The following is a 19082-nucleotide window of genomic DNA, read 5'->3' on the forward strand; positions in this document are numbered from 1 at the left end:
AAAGAGTCCACACAAAAAACTATATTGGGTCAGCCAAAAAGTTCATTGGGGTTTTTCCCTAAGATCGTACGAAAAACCTGAACAAACTTTTTGGCCAACCCAATAGTAAATGAATTCAGCAGTGCTGTAGGATCCAATTACAGCATAATATTTTTATAAAGAACAATCCAAAGATAATTCTATTTGCAATAGCATCAAGAATAAAATACTAATAAGCTTAACAAAAGTACCTTAAAAACACTACTGAAAGAAACTAAAGACATGAATAACTGGAAAAACACCCCATGTTCATGGACTGGAAGGCATATTATCAAGGCGGCAATATTCTCCAAATTCATCTGAATACAATCCTTACCCGAATCCTAGCTGCCTTATGTGTGTGTGCGGGTGTGCACGGAAATTGACAAGCTGATGATTGTAAAATTCAAATGGAAATGCACAGGACCCAGAAGAGCCAAAATGGTCCTGAAAAAAACAAACTTACTTTGTGACTTACTTACACATTCAAAATCTCCTACTAAATAGCAACAGTAATCAAGACAATCTGGTACCAGCATTTAGGAAAGACCCCAGAGATCAATGTAATACAACTGACAGTTTCAGAAATAAACCCATACATTTATAGTCAATTGATTTTCGACAATAGGAAAAAAATCTTTTCTGTGTATGGTGCTGGAACTGAATATTCACACACGAAAGGACAAAGTTATAGACCTCTTCATACCATATATAAAAATTAACTCAATGGGGCTTCCCTGGTGGCGCAGTGGTTGAGAGTTTGCCTGCCGATGCAGGGGACACGGGTTCGTGCCCCGGTCCGGGAAGATCCTACATGCTGCGGAGCGGCTGGGCCCGTGAGCCATGGCCGCTGAGCCTGCGCATCCGGAGCCTGTGCTCCGCAACGGGAGAGGCCACAACAGTGAGAGGCCCGCGTACCGCAAAAAAAAAAAAAAAACCAAAAACAAAAAATTAACTCAATGGATCAAAACCTAAATGCAGGTGCTAAAATATAAAACTCTCATTAGAAAACACAGGCATAAATCTTCATAACCTAGGATTTAGGCAATGGTTTCTTGGATATGACACCCAAAAGCTCAAGCAACCAAAGAAAAAGCTGGACTTCACCAAAATGAAAAACTTCTTTGCCTCAAAAGACAGGACAGTATCATGAAAGTGAAAAGCCCTCAGAATGAGAAAATATTTGCAAATCATCTCTGGTAAGTCTAGTATCCAGAATATATAAAGACCTCTTGCAAACCAACAATAAAATAAATGACCCATTTGTGAAATGCGCAAAGGATGTGAATACATATTTTTCTCCTGAGATATGTGAATGGCTAATAATCATATGAAAAGACATTAGCCATCCGGGAAATGTAAATCTAAACCATAAGATACCACTTCATACATAACTTAGATGGCTATAACCAAAAATACAGACAATAACATGTGCTGATAGTAGAAACCAGAACCCTCCTCCACTGCTAGTGGAAATGTTAAAAAAAAAAAAAAAAAAGGCACAGGCACTTGGTAATACAATTAGGCATTGCCTCAAAAAAATTAACCAGTTATATGACACAGCATTTCCACTGCTAGAGAGAACTGAAAACATATGTCCACACAGAAACTTGTACATCAATGTTCATTATTAATGATGGTCAAAAAGTGGAAACCACCCAAATGTCCCTCAACTGATGAATGGATAAACATGTAGTATATATATATCCATAAAATGGATTATTCAGCCTTAAGAAGGAATGAACTACTAATATACAAAGTTGAAAACCTCATGCTAAGTGAAAGCCAGACAGAAAAAGCCACATATTATATAAGTCCATTTAGATGAAATGTCCAGAACAGGCAAATTCAGAGACAGAAAGCAGATTTAGGAAAATAGGAAAAAGTCAAAATTCCACCTATTATTTTAGTCACACGTATTAGAAATGACTAGTTTCCTCTGGTATGTGTACTTTTATATCATTTTTTCATTATATTTTGAGTATTTTCTATGTCATCAATATGGACCAGCTGTTCCAATTGCCTATTTATTGCCAGGCATCTAGGATGCTGCCAACTCTTGATGCTCCTATTCTAAATAATTCTGCATACAGATTTTAAGTCTAAATTTCTAGTTATTTCATAAGGAAAATTCTGATAGAATTATATAATGAAAATATTTTTATGACTTTCAATACATATACTTTTTGCTGTTAATTTGAGATGATGAATAAACAAAAGTTCACGTAATGGTTTTATTGCCCTTTACCAAGTAAAAAAATACACATTACAGAAGTAGCAGCAACTTTAATTACAAGCAAAGGTTGACTCTACCCCCAAATGACTTCCTGTTTTGGTATCAGCAAATAATTTAAACTTCAAATAGTTATATTGAATATTTAAATTCACTGGTTAAAATTATGGCTTAAACAGTCGATATGTGATCCAAACAAGGCGAAATTAAAATATGAATTAAAAAAATTAATGTAACACATTACCAAAGAGAAATTTTCTGTAAAGTTGCCAATTTTTTTGCCTTGGGGCCACCTATATGTCTTAGTTGAAAAACAAGTAGTTTATACAAGAAAAGTTTCGTTCATGGTGTTAACCACAGGAATAGAGTTAACTTATTGGTGCCCTGCTTTTAAGAGTGCAGGATGAACCCAGCAGCACATCAGGATACCTGAAAAAGATCATAGCTGTTTACAATGGCAAGTCATTTTTATTGACCAAATACACCAAACACAAAAGTAATGCTAGTTCTTCTCCTAATGGACTAGGACAGGAGAAGAAATTCTTCAGTTTAGTTTCTTGCTGGGCTGCATGTACTCACATGGGAAACATTTTCTATCTTAAAATTCAGGGAAAGGTGGTTTAAAACAAAGGCTTAAATAAACGTAGCACCAGAAGGCCCAGGTACCAGTAATCACATATTCCACCCATTCAGGAGTTTTTGTATATGAAATTATTGCACTTGTAATGTGAAAAGTAAGTGATAGTAAATTACCAAACTCAATAGTTTAAAACCGTTTGATGAGTTATGAACAGAGCATTTTCAAAATGGTTTTGGGTTTCCCTTCAGAGGAAACCTGGCTAGGACAACTAAAGCTAGCCATTTACTTTAAAAAGCAAGGATAGAGGACCAAGTTTTATTTCTAAACTGTAATTGCACTATGAGAAGAGAGGCTGTTTTACATAGTGGTATGAATTTGGTCCACATCAAATACATTGTTATTATAAAAATAAGTTCATTTTTGTAAAAAATAACATTGCATTCCTTTGTTCAAATTGCACAGTACAAACAAGCTATCTAAATTAATACTGTTATAAGGTAATTGATGTACATACAGTGGATATGTGTTCAGTCTAAAGCAATTGAGTATGCAGTCATGTTTTCATAATGTATGAAAACTAAAGTTTGTTATTTCTAGAAATACATAAAATATTTAAAAAGTTACAATGAAGAATGCATTCTTTACATACTAATTTTTAGTAGCTGTGATAATACAGGATTCAGCAGTCTATTTACATAAAAGTCCATTTTTATTCAATTTATAAAAGCAATAAATAAGAAACTACATTAATTTGCACAAAACCTGTTTCATTTCATGATCAGTGTGACCATTTCTGTTACCTTATGACCAAGCCAATAAACCTGTCTTCCTCTATGAAGACTGCTTATATTTGGAAGGAAGAGCAAGCCCTGTCTTTGTTCCAAGAGTGAGTATCTATAGCCATGCAGAATCCAGCATAAAACCTTACAAATTATAGTACAAGCCCTAAAAATATGAACAGTGCCTTTGAGTATACTTACACAAGAGTACTCACAAAAAGATAACAATTCTTTGATACAAAATAGTTTAGTGGTATCTAATAGCATAATTGATAAAAACTCCTCAGCCCTCAGCCCACGCTGACCTAGCAGGAACCAAGCTTGCTAAAAAGCAGGCACACTGACTCACAGGTAAATAGCTCCCATCAATTCAGGACCGGGATTTAACAGGCTAGAAGAGGAGCATGTCTCCTTCACAAAGGCACCTCTTATGCTAGGGCAGGCATCTATTCAGAGGCCCAGTTAGGGAGGCCAGTGCTCTTGATCCAAGGGGGCATACAGGTAGCTCAAGTACTTGATGAGCTATAGCAAGCACCTTAGCATTTGTTTTTAAAAAGCAGTCTGAACACACGCTGAACCAGAAAACATAGGAAGCTGTAAGTAGTGAAAAGTGTTTTGCTCATCTGGGGCAAAACAATCCCTGTGGTTTAAGAGCTACCAACCTTTAAGAATAAAACCAAAATATTCTCATGTACATCTGTATAATACTCTTTATTACTTCCACTGCAGCTTAAAAAAATTTTTTTATGAAAGATGATTTTTTTGATATCACATTTTTATGGACTCAAAGAGATTTCTTAGAGGAGAAAGAGTTAGTTAAAATTTAGTAATACCTTACCAGAGTCTCAGAGCTGAGTTCTCTCCCTGGTTAAATCATCCAGCTAGGTCACAGTGTCCTCAGCTGCATGCTGCTGCTAATTAATACTGCCCGTGGTGACGGCACCCAATGTCGTTAGGACACAGAACAGTCGTAAGTCCCATCCTGAAAAGGTTCCTCCTCCTCTGCTCGCATTGTGTCCTCCTCTTTCCGGCTGACCAAACTGCTACCTCCAACCTCGCCCTGGGGGATGCTCCCTTGGCTGGAGGAGCTCCTGTTCTCCTCTGCCCGGGGGGTTGTCTGTTCAGGAGTCTTACCCACAGTTATTGGCTGGAAGGCTTCAGGCTGGACCTGCTCTTCTGTTATCTCACTGAGCTTCTGCAGTTGTGGCTTAATGATGTTTAAAAATGGCTTATATCCAGGACTAAGGAGAAGAAAAAGGAAATCAGCTCTCCTCTGCCACATTCAAAAGGCTCCACAGCATGTTATCGATGAATTCCTACCAAGCACTGATATAGTAAGGTCAATGAGATTGTGGGGGAGGGGAGGAGGCACAGAAGGGTCGGGAGGAAAGGCTTTTTAGGTGCCAAGGCCACCATTGAGGGAGCAGCACATAATGTAAGTGTGAGCACAAAGAGCAAAGACTGATATTCTTTATCCAGTATTACGATTAAAAATCGTATTCTATAATCTAAGCACCGATAGGATTTTAGACTTGAAAAACAGGACCTTCAGAGAACATTTAACATGAATGAATCTACCAATTAAGGAAAACTAGACCCAAGTAAGGGAAATCCCAAATCCACACATAACTGGCGACAAAGGGGTAGAATCCCAGGCTCTTTTAACTTCATTCACTACTATTAATTTGGGCTTGTTAGTAATTGCCATGGAATGTTAAATTCACACAGACCTTAAATTTTTATCTTCTCAAGCAGATGTTTTTAGGTTATTACCTTCTACTTGACAGAACTAAAAATCTCAAGTTCCACCCTAGATCTAAGATCATTTGTACTGCATCAGTCTTGAGTCAGTGACACGTATTCACTGACCAACACTATCTCAATGGATATTACTCCTGGTATAAAATGGTAACTAAAGAAACTAGCCTTTAAAATGAATATACAAAAGGAGTTTTTATCTCTAGCAACCTAAAAAATCTCCAAATAAATGAACCAGAACTAAGCCTTAATGTGAAAGGACAGGATTCACCAAAGGACCGTGAAGATAACAAACCTAATGAAACTAGCACTTACCAATCTGTAGAGGCCCATCTGTCCACAGCATGCAGCCCTGTCTTTATGTTCTGTAACATCTCTCCATCTACCTCTGAAGATTGTATAATAACCAAAATCTGGTTGATTATTGAGGATTCTCTAAGAATCAGGCCTATAACAACACACCAGTCCAGACATCCTGCCTCCATGAAGATGTGTAGCAAATACCTACATATATAAGCAGAAACACAAATGACTGATGCTAAAAACGATCTACAGATGTACATAAGGGCAATCATTATCGGGAAAGTAGCCTCTGTACCCAATTTGCCCAAATATCCTGAGTAGGCATTCTATGCTTTCAAAATGCTGAGAAACTCACCGAAGCTGAACCTGGGATTTGTGAGGTCCTTTACTTGCCAACTCCATGGAGATGTGCTCTAGGTCTGACTGAGTTAAACTGAGTGTGGAGAAATTTTCATCCACCATTGTCCAGTCTCCATCCACCATGGAGCTACTTTCAGTCAAGTCTGTGGCTGAACCAATACTACATTCATCACCTGATGAAGAATTGCCAAAAGTTACAAACTAGCTTCATGTAGAAAATATGTTTTCCTTTCATTATAAATATTAGCTGTCTCTCAGATGTTGATTTCTCTTCAGGATTTTGAGACCAAAACATTAAATCCACTACTAAAACTCCCATGTTACATTAATAATAATAGATATAAAAAAAAAATTATTAGAGGTAACCAGGCCTTATGTGCCTTCATACTACCTAAAAAGTAGTCTTGCCCACCTCTGAAAAAAAAAAAACCTAGCAATAATTTGTCTTTTTTCTTTGCGGGGGGGGGGGCGGCTGGGGGCATGCTTCGCGGCTTGTGGGATTTTAGTTCCCTGACCAGGGGTTAAACCTGGGCCCCCTTCGCAGTGAGAGTACAGAGTCCTAACCACTGGACCGCCAGGGAATTCTCGATCACGTTTTTAGATTCAATTACCAATTTACAATACAGAGGAAACTGTCTAAACCATGAAAATGCAATAACCTAAAATCCACATCATGAGAAAATCCACAGAAGCAAGTTTATTCAATGAATAAACTGCAAGGGGAAAAAAAAGAGAAATGGGGAGGGGGAACAATCACTAAAAAGAAAATTAAAAAACATAATCACAGTGTGTGAATCTTATTTGGATCTTGATTCAAACCATAAAAAATTACATTATAAAACAGTTGGAATTTGAATATTTACTGGATATTTGATGGTATTAAGGAATTACTATTAAATTTTTAGCGAGATGTTAATGGTGTAATTATCATTATCTTCAAGAAGAGTCTTCAGAAATATATACTGAAATGTTCACAGATAAAATATATCATGTCTCGGATTTAGTTCAATAATACAGGAAGGGGAAAGTGGATAAAACAAATTTGTTCCTGACTTGGTAATAACTGGAGTGGGGGCTGGGGGGAGGGTGTCCATTATACTATTATTTCTCCTTTTAAAATATGTTTGAAGTGACCTCTTTAGAAAGTTTTCTAAAAAAAAAAGCAATGATGCCACCTCACGTCCATTAGGATGCTGCTATCAACAAAACCAGCAAGTAAGTGTTGGTGAGGATGTGGCAAACCTGGAATCCTTGCCAATGTTGGTAGGAATGTAAAATGGTGCAGCTGCTATGGGAAAAAAATTGAAAATAGAATTACCATGTGATCTGCCAATCCTACTTCTGGGTATATACCCAAAAGAACTGGAAGTAGGGTCTCGAAGAGACCTCCCATGTTCACTGTACTCCCACATTCATTAGGGCATAACTCACAATCAACCAAAAGGTGGGAGCAATGCAAATGTCCCCTGATGGATGGATAAAATGTGTTATAAACACATAATGGAATATTATTCAGCCTTAAAAAGAAAGGAAATTTCCATGCATGCTACAACAGGGATGAACTTTGAGAACATTATGCTAAGTGAAAGAAGCCAGACACAAAAAGACAAATACACAGAGACAGAAAATAGAATGGTAGTTGCCAGGAGTTGGGGGAGAGAGGGATGGGGAGCTGTTATTCAGAGTACAGAGTTTTGGTTTTGCAAGATGAAAAGAATTAAGAGTTCTGCAGGTTGGTTGCACAACAATAAAAATGTAGTTAATACCACTGAACTGTACACTTAAAAATGGTTAAGATAGTAAATTTTTACATGTATTCTACCAAAATTTAAAAAGAAAGTCATGGCAGCTAAATGCCTCTCCACATAGCAGAAGCTCCGGTAACAGTGATGACACACTGAAAATCAAACATCAGGTGAATGCCTGGCCATTAAAAAACTCCAGAAAATCAGACCAATTGCTACTTAAGTTCTTATATAAACCTAAACAACATAAATCACTTTAAAACTTCTTCAACCTGTAATGTAACCATTACTATAATTGCAGAAGCTGACACACATTTTTTGATAAAGGGTCAGACAGTAATATTTTAGGCTTTGAAGGCTAAGAGGCAAAATTAAGGATATCATGCAGGAATTTATAAGAGAAAAAAATTTTTCCATAAATTTGTATCAGTGAAATAAAAAAATAGAAGATAACTGGGTACAATTTTTCATGATACGGGTCTACCTATGAGAAGAATGGAATTCTTTACACACGGATAACATTTTGCTTACTTGAGGTTCAAAGTTAGTGTTTCTGTATCATCAAAGTTGATTACAAAGGTTCATTTATTAGTGCTGAGCTGTAATGAGAATTTACCTATTTCATTTATCTAAAATAAACATGGCAAAGTATAGTCAAGGCCAATATGGCCTTGCTCTAGTAACTATCCACCCCTCCAGCAGATACAAATGGCTAATCCTCAAGGACATATCTTGAAAGAAAAGAGTGAAGCTCTCTCTCTGAAGTGCTATAGCATATAAACTTTCCTCCACAGGAACTGAAGAGGAGCTAGGGTTTAAAATGATATCTACCTTTATTAGATAAAGGTGAAAGGAAGGCGTCTTGCATCTGTGGTCCATGGGATGAGGCTGTGTCTATTTCATGATGCGTGGGGCCAATGTTGCCGAGCCAGCTCCGACTTCGTTGGACATTAGAGATGCCAGCGTCTATCTCAAGGTTCAAAAATGGGTCAGCTGACTGGGACGTTAACAGCTGCTCTCCCACTGCAAGGTAGGTCCAAAAACAAAGAAAAAAATGGGAATTAAAGGTGCACACACTGCCATTTCCAATTCAGTTCTTTCAGCTTCTCTTCCCTCACCAACCCCAAATACTAAAAGTTCAGAGCTAATTACTGTCCCTATACTGCATCATCCATCCACTGAACCAGGGATGTGGGACTGTAACAGAATGGACTGACTATATAACGCCACCCAGCAGTCATCTTATATCATCATGTATCTTACTAGAACTAGGCAAAACTTTATTCTGTTCATCTTTAAATGATTTTCCTTGGTTTTACCATGACATGAAGTTTCCAAATGCCATAATAAAGGTTTGTTTGAATTTTCATAAGTGATAATAATTACAACAGTCTTCTTTAAAAGACCTGAACTAAAAAAACTTTTTTCTTTTATCAAAATACAGTTTCACTTTGTCCTCTCGTAATTTAGAAGATGGCCCAAGCGCTCAAGATGCATTTTTACCATTTCTCTGGAATGAGTCCTGTCAGATAAGTCACAATTTAGCTTATTTTGAGGTCTGTGATTAATAACTCCTTCCTACAAAAAACAAATGTGGGAGCTTCTATGTTCAGTCAATGCTCAACTTGCTGATCATCTGATACAACAACTGGCTGGATTTATAAATTAGACTTAAAGGTCATAAGACCTAGAGACATATGTTCTACTTTATTTACATCCTTAGTCAAATGGTGGATGTTCCAAGTGATGCACCAAAAGTTAGCTTTTATCTGTTCTGACCTTGGAGTGAAAAGGCTTCCTTGAATATCAACTAACAGCAAAATGTCTACATATTTGGAGCAAAATACAATCCTCCCTGTACAAGTAACACAAAGCCTACATTACCTGTTCGGTATTTTCCATTTTTGAAAGGAGAACTGAGAGAAGAAGCTGGGATGATGGGAAGTGGCCACAGGAAATCTTTGTGGAGTCTCTTCAGGGCTAACACAAAGTTGTCTACTCGGGCAGCTCGGGTACGTTCCTTGCATAGCCAACTAATTAGTTCAAAGCCCAGCTGCGCTGCAAAGCAGCCGAGATCCTTTAGCCGAACTTCTTCTAAGAGACGCCGGGCATGTCTCCAGAGCATCATATCAATATACATGTTCTCAGCACAGTCACTGTCTTTGCTCCATCTGTAAGTGGGAACACAAGAAAGCTACAGAACAATCTTCACTGGAGGACTTCAAATACTTTTATGAAGTAACACTGAAAACGCTGACAAGGAGGTAAGACATCTAAGATCTAATTCTGATTGAAGCTAAAGTATTAGGGCTTCTCCGTGTGATACCACAATCTATTAAACAATACCTGGATCATAGTAGCCTCTTAAAACATATTTGTATAATGAAAACATAGAATAGGAAAGAACAGGAGACTGACTAAGTCAAACCAGGAAGAGGATGGTAGCTGGATAAAGGAAAGAAAGGGAGCAAAAAAATGCTGTATTTGGAAAGACCAATGAAAAGAGGGAAGGTCAGAGCAAAGGAACTAACGAGAGAGAAGCACAGTGAAATGAAGTCTCTTAATGTGAGTTTTACAGACACATCAAAATGGATTTTTAAAAATTAACTGCTAAATATATTCTATTGTCCCTTATTCACGTGAACTGACGTGGTATAACTGGTCTGGTCACTGGGTGACGGGGTGCTTTCAGCAAGAGGCAGTATTGGGGCAGGACTGCCTAGATTCAGATCTTGGCTCTGCCACACATTAGTTGTACAAACATAAAGCAAATTTATTTTTCTGGGCCTCTGTTTTTCACCTGTGTAATGTGGAACAGTATCTACCCATATGGAGCTGTTGTAAGGACTGAAAGACCTACACATGGAAATGCTTAGAACCGTGCCTAGCACATAGTGAGTGCTTAGTATATATTAGCCAGCACTTTTAAATTCAGGGGCATGGCTGAGAAGCTACTGTTTGCCTGGCAATTGTTTACAATCCTCCATGGTTGCATTTAACTTGTTTATAGTCCATGACTGTGTGTGTTTGTGTGTGTGTGTGTGTGTGTGTGTGTCTGTGTGCGCATGCTGGGAATGGGGCTGTATTAATGGCTGTGATAAGAAAAAGCAGTAAAACATCACAATAAAAAATGTTCAATAAGCTCTCACTATGTGTCAGGCACTGTAGTAAGAATACACACAGAACCAAATAACACAGGAAGGAATACAAGGACCTCACAAAACGGAGGAAATTCTATTTTATAATGTTCAGTATGAGTTCATAGTTACCTCTCAGGAGAAATAACCCATCTACGTGTAATGTAGGTTTCAGGCTCCAGGATACACTTCTTTTTGGCTTCCACTGTTTAATGACTTCTCCACTCAAAAGAGTCACAGGAGAGTCAAGTACATGAGAACTAAATTTTACTTTTTGTCAAGAGGTATAGTTGGAAAGAAGGGTAAAACTGCTGACTGTAAGAAGGCTTTTGTTTTGTTTTGTTTTTTTGCGGTACGCGGGCCTCTCACTGTGGCCTCTCCCGTTGTGGAGCACAGGCTCCGGACGTGCAGGCTCAGCGGCCATGGCTCACAGGCCCAGCCGCTCCACGGCATGTGGGATCTTCCCGGACCGGGGCACGAACCCGTGTCCCCTGCATCGGCAGGCGGACTCTCAACCACTGCGCCACCAGGGAAGCCCTGTAAGAAGGCTTTTGAATTATCTGCAGATTTATCTGTCTTCCTTTTTATTCTGGTCCTCTATTATCAGAGGTAATTTAAAGTTAGTGGCATTCAGCATGGGCACACCAAGATCTACTCCAGTACAAAGGGCAGAAACTGTACAAAGAATAAAGAAGTGAACTTTGGAGAAAGAAAAAAGGGAAGCCTTTTGGGAATGTAAAAAGGAATTGCAATTGGATCAAATAGTTGTTTTCCCAAGATGCAATTTTACAAACACCCTGAAATGCAATGTGTCGCAGAATGCCCTAAAACCAGTAACAGCTCTTCATTCTTTTACCTTTTTCCAGAAGGGCCAGACGGCATACTTAGTGTTTTCTGTAAGCTGAATTTACTAGCAGGTACATTTTCAGCTGACTGGGATAAACTGATGCTTCGATTCCTGAAGAACTCAAATCCACCACTTGAACTGGGTTCCTATGATTACACACCATACCGTTAGAGGAAGATGCCACGTGGGTGTAATGGCCTAGAGAAGCTGTGCAATTCTGCAACTAACCTGAGCTGTAGGTGTGGATGGAGGTGTCTCAGATTCTCCAGAGCCAATGGCTTTAAGAAATCGAATCATGTGTCGACACAGGTCCCACTTGCTTTGTTCCAGGGCTGTGTTGAACAGAAGGGTGGCATGCTGCCTACTTACTGCTGGTACTTCCATGTTCTAGAAAAACAACCAAGGAAGACAAGAATTCCTTTTATACTACAAATGACTTGGGAAGATATAAGCAATTCTTTATCTCCACGGTTCCCTAAACCCAGAGAAGTAATGCAGCTACAACAATGGGAATAGTTTAACAGTAAAATTAAAAGAAGCATTAAAAAGTACCATACAAGGAAAAGTGAGGCAAATACTCTGCTGGTGTAATATAATTTATGATTTCTTGAACTCCCATTATTGCCAGATATCTTACATAAACCTTACATATTCTTTCATTTCTCCTAGTGACTCTCAAAACATGTATATCATTCCCATTTTACAGATGAGAAAACTGAGTTAAATAACTGTTGAAGATCAACAGAAAAGAATATAAATTTGTCTCCCTGACTCCAAAAAAGCTCAGGTCTATTTCCTGCGACAGAGAGTTTTCTGAAAATGTGACTAAAAAAAATCTTTGCCTTAGGCAATAGTATGTAGTCCTGCTACACAATGAGCATTCTCTGTAATTTTTTCACAAATTTAAACTTGCTGCTTGCCTTGGCCTTCATGGAAAGGTGCCTAACAGGCAAGTTCAACTGTAATTATTATCTGTCAATCCACAGCAACTTAGGAATTCTGATCAAGTTTCTAATTCCATTGCTTGGGAGATCACTGAAAGTCTAAGGAGTGACCTAAAACAAAACACAGCTGCATTTATTGTTTGTTTTTATGACTGTGTGGCCTTTTAAGAATACCCAAGGAATCACAGAATCTCGAGGCCACTTAGCTTCTGCCTGAATATCCCCTCTGGTTTCAATCAGTTGCCATGAAGCAAATAAACTGACAGGAAAACTGCTTCAGGCAGAATTTCAAACAAGGTTTATGGTTAGCTTCTTTAATCAATGAAAACAACTCTGCAGTAATTTTAAAGAACTTTTAAATGTAACCTATCAAATTCACATCAGACTAATAGGAAAGCAAACTATCAAGCCCTTTTGTCAAATGTATAATGAAACAAATTTTCAGGAGTCTCAAAGAACCCATTATTTTGAGAAAAACTGTGTAATTACTGCAGCAGGTTTGGGTCTTCCCTGCTTGCTATGGGGAGCCTAACGTAAGGTGCTCTGTTGTAACCCACATTCTAATCAGAGTCCCCTCAGCAATTCCACACTATAAGGAAAGAGATTATTGTGGAGAGCTCAGACAAACCCACTGATATTCAAAATAATTCTTTATTATTATGTCTCTTACATATTTCAATAATCTTATGTAATATGTGCATATCATTATATGTACTATGATATATAATATGTATATACATATATGTATACATACACTTCTTCAGTATTATTCAAAATAATACTGTAAACTCATTAATTTGTTTTAGGCCTATTTATGGACAAACAGGATTAAAAAAACACAACCCTGCAATGTTACTTTATGATAGTAAAGAAATTTTCTGCTGTCATATGGTAAGATTGAGTTCTTCAAAAGGAAAGATAAAAACTGAACAGAGGAGGAGGGGGGAAGATGGCGAAGAATAAGACACAGAGATCACCTTCCTCCCCACAGATACATCAGAAATACATCTACACGTGGAACAACTCCTACAGAACACCTACTGAACTCTGGCAGAAGACCTCAGACCTCCCAAAAGGCAAGAAACTCCCCCACATACCTGGGTAGGTCAAAAGAAAAAAGAAAAAAACAGAGGCAAAAGAATAGGGACGGGACCTGCACCAGTGGGAGGGAGCTGTGAAGGAGGAAAGGTTGCCACACACCAGGAAGCCCCTTCGCGGGCGGAGACTGTGGGGGGCGGAGGGGGAAGCTTCGGAGCCACGGAGGAGAGCACAGCAACAGGGGTGTGGAGGGCAAAGTGGAGAGATTCCCGCACAGAGGATCAGTGCCGACCGGCACTCGCCAGCCCGAGAGGATTGTCTGCTCACCCACCGGGGCGGCCGGGGCTGGGAGCTGAGGCTCGGGCTTCGGAGGTCGGATCCCAGGGAGAGGACTGGGGTTGGCGGTGTGAACACAGCCTGAAGGGGGCTAGTGCGCCACGGCTAGCCGGGAGGGAGTCCGGGAAAAAGTCTGGAGCTGCCGAAGAGGAAAAAGATTTTTTCTTCCCTCTGTTTCCTGGTGTGCGAGGAGAGGGGATTAAGAGTGCTGCTTAAAGGAGCTCCAGAGACGGGCGCGAGCCGTGGCTAACAGCGCAGACCGCAGAGATGGGCATGAAACGCTAAGGCAGCTGCTGCCGCCACCAAGAAGCCCGTGTGTGAGCACAGGTCGCTATTCACACCCCCTTCCGGGGAGCCTGTGCAGCCCGCCACTGCCAGGGTCCCGGGATACAGGGACAACTCCCCCGGGAGAATGCACAGCACGCCTCAGGCTGGTGCAACGACACGCCGACCTCTGCCGCCGCAGGTTCGCCCCGCACTCCGTGCCCCTCCCTCCCCCCCTCCCCCGGCCTGAGTGAGCCAGAGCCCCCAAAGCAGCTGCTCCTTTAACCCCGTCCTGTCTGAGCAAAGAACAGACACCCTCCGGTGACCAACAGGCAGAGGCGGGTCCAAATCCAAAGTTGAGCCCCGGAAGCTGTGCGAACAAAGAAGAGAAAGGGAAATCTCTCCCAGCAGCTTCAGGAGCAGCGGATTATCTCCACAGTCAACGTGATGTACCCTGCATCGGTGGAATACATGAATAGACAACGAATCATCCCAAATTGAGGAGGTGGACTTTGAGAGCAAGATATATTATTTTTTCCCCTTTTCCTCTTTTTGTGAGTGTGTATGTGTATGCTTCTGTGTGAGATTTTGTCTGTATAGCTTTGCTTCCACCATTTGTCCTAGGGTTCTGTCTGCCCATTGTTTTTGTTTTCTACTTAAAATAATTTTTTTTCTTAATAATTATTTTTTATTTTAATGACATTTATTTTATCTTACTTTATTTTATTTTATCCTCTTTCTTTCTTTTTTTCTTTCTTTCTTTCTACTTTTTCTCCCTTTTATTCTGAGCCATGTGGATGAAAGGCTCTTGGTGCTGCAGCCAGGAGTCAGTGCTGTGCCTCTGAGGTGGGAGAGCCAACTTCAGGACACTGGTCCACAAGGGACCTCCCAACTCCATGTAATATCAAACGGCGAAAATCTCCCAGAAATCTCCATCTCAACCCCAACACCCAGCTTCACTCAACGACCAGCAAGCTACAGTGCTGGACACCCTATGCCAAACAACTAGCAAGACAGGAACACAACCCCACCCATTAGCAGGGAGGCTGCCTAAAATCATAATAAGGCCACAGACACCCCAAAACACACCACCAGACGTGGACCTGCCCACCAGAAAGACAAGATCCAGCCTCATCCACCAGAACACAGGCACTAGTCCCCTCCACCAGGAAATCTACACAACCCACTGAACCAACTTTAGCCACTGGGGACAGACACCAAAAACAACGGGAACTACGAACCTGCAGCCTGCAAAAAGGAGATCCTAAACACACTAAGATAAGCAAACTGAGAAGACAGAAGAACACACAGCAGATGAAGGAGCAAGATAAAAACCCACCAGACCTAACAAATGAAGAGGAAATAGGTAGTCTACCTGAAAAAGAATTCAGAATAATGATAGTAAAGATGATCCAAAATCTTGGAAAGAGAATAGAGAAAATGCAAGAAACATTCAACAAGGACCTCGAAGAACTAAAGAGGGAACAAGCAACGATGAACAACACAATAAATGAAATTAAAAATGCTCTAGAAGGGATCAATAGCAGAATAACTGAGGCACAAGAATGGATAAGTGACATGGAAGATAAAACAGTGGAAATAACTACTGCAGAGCAGAATAAAGAAAAAAGAATGAAAAGAACTGAGGACAGTCACAGAGACCTCTGCGACAACATTAAATGAACCAACAGTCGAATTATAGGGGTCCCAGAAGAAGAGAAAAAGGGACTGAGAAAATATTTGAAGAGATTATAGTTGAAAACTACCCTAATATGGGAAAGGAAATAGTTAATCAAGACCAGGAAGCACAGAGAGTCCCATACAGGATAAATCCAAGGAGAAACATGCCAAGACACATATTAATCAAACTGTCAAAAATTAAATACAAAGAAAACATATTAAAAGCAGCAAGGGAAAAAAAACAAATAACACAAAAGGGAATCCCCATAAGGTTAACAGCTGATCTTTCAGGAGAAACTCTGCAAGCCAGAAGGGACTGGCAGGACATATTTAAAGTGATGAAGGAGAAAAACCTACAACCAAGATTACTCTACCCAGCAAGGATCTCATTCAGATTTGATGGAGAAATTAAAACCTTTACAGACAAGCAAAAGCTGAGAGAGTTCAGCACCACCAAACCAGCTTTACAACAAATGCTAAAGGAACTTCTCTAGGCAAGAAACACAAGAGAAGGAAAAGACCTACAATACCAAACCCAAAACAATTAAGAAAATGGGAATAGGAACATACATATCAATAATTACCTTAAATGTAAATGGATTAAATGCTCCCACCAACAGACACAGACTGGCTGAATGCATACAAAAACAAGACCCACATATATGTTGTCTACAAGAGACCAACTTCAGACCTAGGGACACATACAGACTGAAAAGTAAGGGGATGGAAAAAGATATTCCATGCAAGTGGAAACCAAAAGAAAGCTGGAGTAGCAATTCTCATATCAGACAAAATAGACTTTTAAACAAAGACTATTAGAAGAGACAAAGAAGGACACTACATAATGATCAAGGGATCGATCCAAGAAGAAGATATAACAATTGGAAATATTTATGCACCCAACATAGGAGCACCTCAATACATAAGGCAAATACTAACAGCCATAAAAGGGGAAATCGACAGTAACACATTCATAGTAGGGGACTTTAACACCCCACTTTCACCAATGGACAGATCATCCAAAATGAAAATAAATAAGGAAACACAAGCTTTAAATGATACATTAAACAAGATGGACTTAATTGATATTTATAGGACATTCCATCCAAAAACAACAGAATACACATTTTTCTCAAGTGCTCATGGAACATTCTCCAGGATAGATCATATCTTGGGGCACAAATCAAGCCTTTGTAAATTTAAGAAAATTGAAATTGTATCGAGTACCTTTTCCGACCACAATGCCATGAGACTAGATATCAATTACAGGAAAAGATCTGTAAAAAATACAAACACATGGAGGCTAAACAATACACTACTTAAGAACGAAGTGATCACTGAAGAAATCAAAGAGGAAATCAAAAAATACCTAGAAACAAATGACAATGGAGACACGACGACCCAAAACCTATGGGATGCAGCAAAAGCAGTTCTAAGAGGGAACTTTATAGCAATACAATCCTACCGTAAGAAACAGGAAACATCTCAAATAAACAACCTAACCTTGCACCTAAAGCAATTAGAGAAAGAAGAACAAAAAAACCCCAAAGTTGGGCTTCCCTCTTGGTGCAGTGGTTGGGAGTCCGCCTGCTGACGCAGGGGACACGGGTTCGTGCCCTGGTCCGGGAAGATCCCACATGCCACGGAGCGTTTGGGCCTGTGAGCCATGGCCGCTGGGCCTGCGCGTCCGGAGCCTGTGCTCCGCAACGGGAGAGGCCAAAACAGTGAGAGGCCTGTGTACCGCAAAACAAAAAAAAAACAAACAAAACCCCCAAAGTTAGTAGAAGGAAAGAAATCATAAAGATCAGATCACAAATAAATGAAAAAGAAATAAAGGAAACAATAGCAAAGATCAATAAAACTAAAAGCTGGCTCTTTGAGAAGATAAAAAAAATTGATAAACCATTAGCCAGACTCATCAAGAAAAAAAGGGAGAAGACTCAAATCAATAGGATTGCAAATGAAAAAGGAGAATAACTGACACTGCAGAAATACAAAGGATCATGAGAGATTACTACAAGCAACTCCATGCCAATAAAATGGACAACCTGGAAGAAAAGGACAAATTCTTAGAAATGCACAACCTGCCGAGACTGAACCAGGAAGAAATAGAAAATATGAACAGACCAATCACAAGCACTGAAATTGAAACTGTGATTAAAAATCTTCCAACAAACAAAAGCCCAGGACCAGATGGCTTCACAGGCAAATTCTGTCAAACATTTAGAGAAGAGCTAACACCTATCCTTCTCAAGCTCTTCCAAAATATAGCAGAGGAAGGAACGCTCCCAAACTCATTCTACGAGGCCACTATCACCCTGATACCAAAACCAGACAAAGATGTCACAAAAAAAGAAAACTACAGGCCAATATCACTGATGAACATAGATGCAAAAATCCTCAACAAAATACTAGCAAACAGAATGCAACAGCACATTAAAAGGATCACACACCATGATCAAGTGGGATTTATCCCAGGAATGCAAGGATTCTTCAATATACATAATTCAATCATTGTGATACACCATATTAACAAATTGAAGGATAAAAATCATATGATCATCTCAATAGATGCAGGGAAAGCTTTCGACAAAATTCAACACCAATTTATGATAAAAACCCTGCAGAAAGTAGGCATATAGGGAACTTTCCTCAACATAATAAAGGCCATATATGACAAACCCACAGCCAACATCGTCCTCAATGGTGAAAAACTGAAACCATTTCCACTAAGATCAGGAACAAGACAAGGTTGCCCACTCTCACCACTCTTATTCAACATAGTTTTGGAACTTTTAGCCACAGCAATCAGAGAAGAAAAGGAAATAAAAGGAATCCAAATCAGAAAAGAAGAAGTAAAGCTGTCACTGTTTGCAGATGACATGATACTATACATAGAGAATCCTAAAGATGCTACCAGAAAACTACTAGAGCTAATCAATGAATTTGGTAAAGTAGCAGGATACAAAATTAATGAACAGAAATCTCTGGCATTCCTGTACACTAATGATGAAAAATCTGAAAATGAAATTAAGAAAACACTCCCATTTACCACTGCAG

General features: G+C 39.4%; 1 protein-coding gene across 17 annotated transcripts in view; it reads right to left on the bottom strand.

Moving 5' to 3' along the window:
* RIC1 (RIC1 partner of RAB6A GEF complex) overlaps nucleotides 1-19082 on the bottom strand; it is a 169621-nt gene that overhangs the window by 27563 nt on the left and 122976 nt on the right. For 10 of the 17 annotated variants that reach the window (XM_089912522.1, XM_089912526.1, XM_022573663.3 and 7 more), the window contains 7 exons: nucleotides 11989-12147; nucleotides 11770-11906; nucleotides 9661-9947; nucleotides 8608-8799; nucleotides 6027-6204; nucleotides 5684-5872; nucleotides 2239-4851 (listed from right to left, as the gene is read on the bottom strand). In XM_089912522.1, coding sequence (XP_089768648.1) covers nucleotides 4563-4851; nucleotides 5684-5872; nucleotides 6027-6204; nucleotides 8608-8799; nucleotides 9661-9947; nucleotides 11770-11906; nucleotides 11989-12147 — 1431 coding nt within the window. In that variant the 3' untranslated portion in view covers nucleotides 2239-4562. Of the gene's footprint in view, nucleotides 1-7; nucleotides 466-2238; nucleotides 4852-5683; nucleotides 5873-6026; nucleotides 6205-8607; nucleotides 8800-9660; nucleotides 9948-11769; nucleotides 11907-11988; nucleotides 12148-19082 lie in introns of those variants that run through there. The other 7 variants (XR_002644530.3, XR_002644531.3, XR_016393431.1 and 4 more) reach the window with 4 other exon arrangements.

The sequence above is a fragment of the Delphinapterus leucas genome, chromosome 6, assembly GCF_059928025.1.
Source record: "Delphinapterus leucas isolate spDelLeu-1000000601 "Yukka" chromosome 6, BTC_Dleu_Yukka2, whole genome shotgun sequence".
Taxonomy (NCBI): Eukaryota; Metazoa; Chordata; class Mammalia; order Artiodactyla; family Monodontidae; genus Delphinapterus; species Delphinapterus leucas.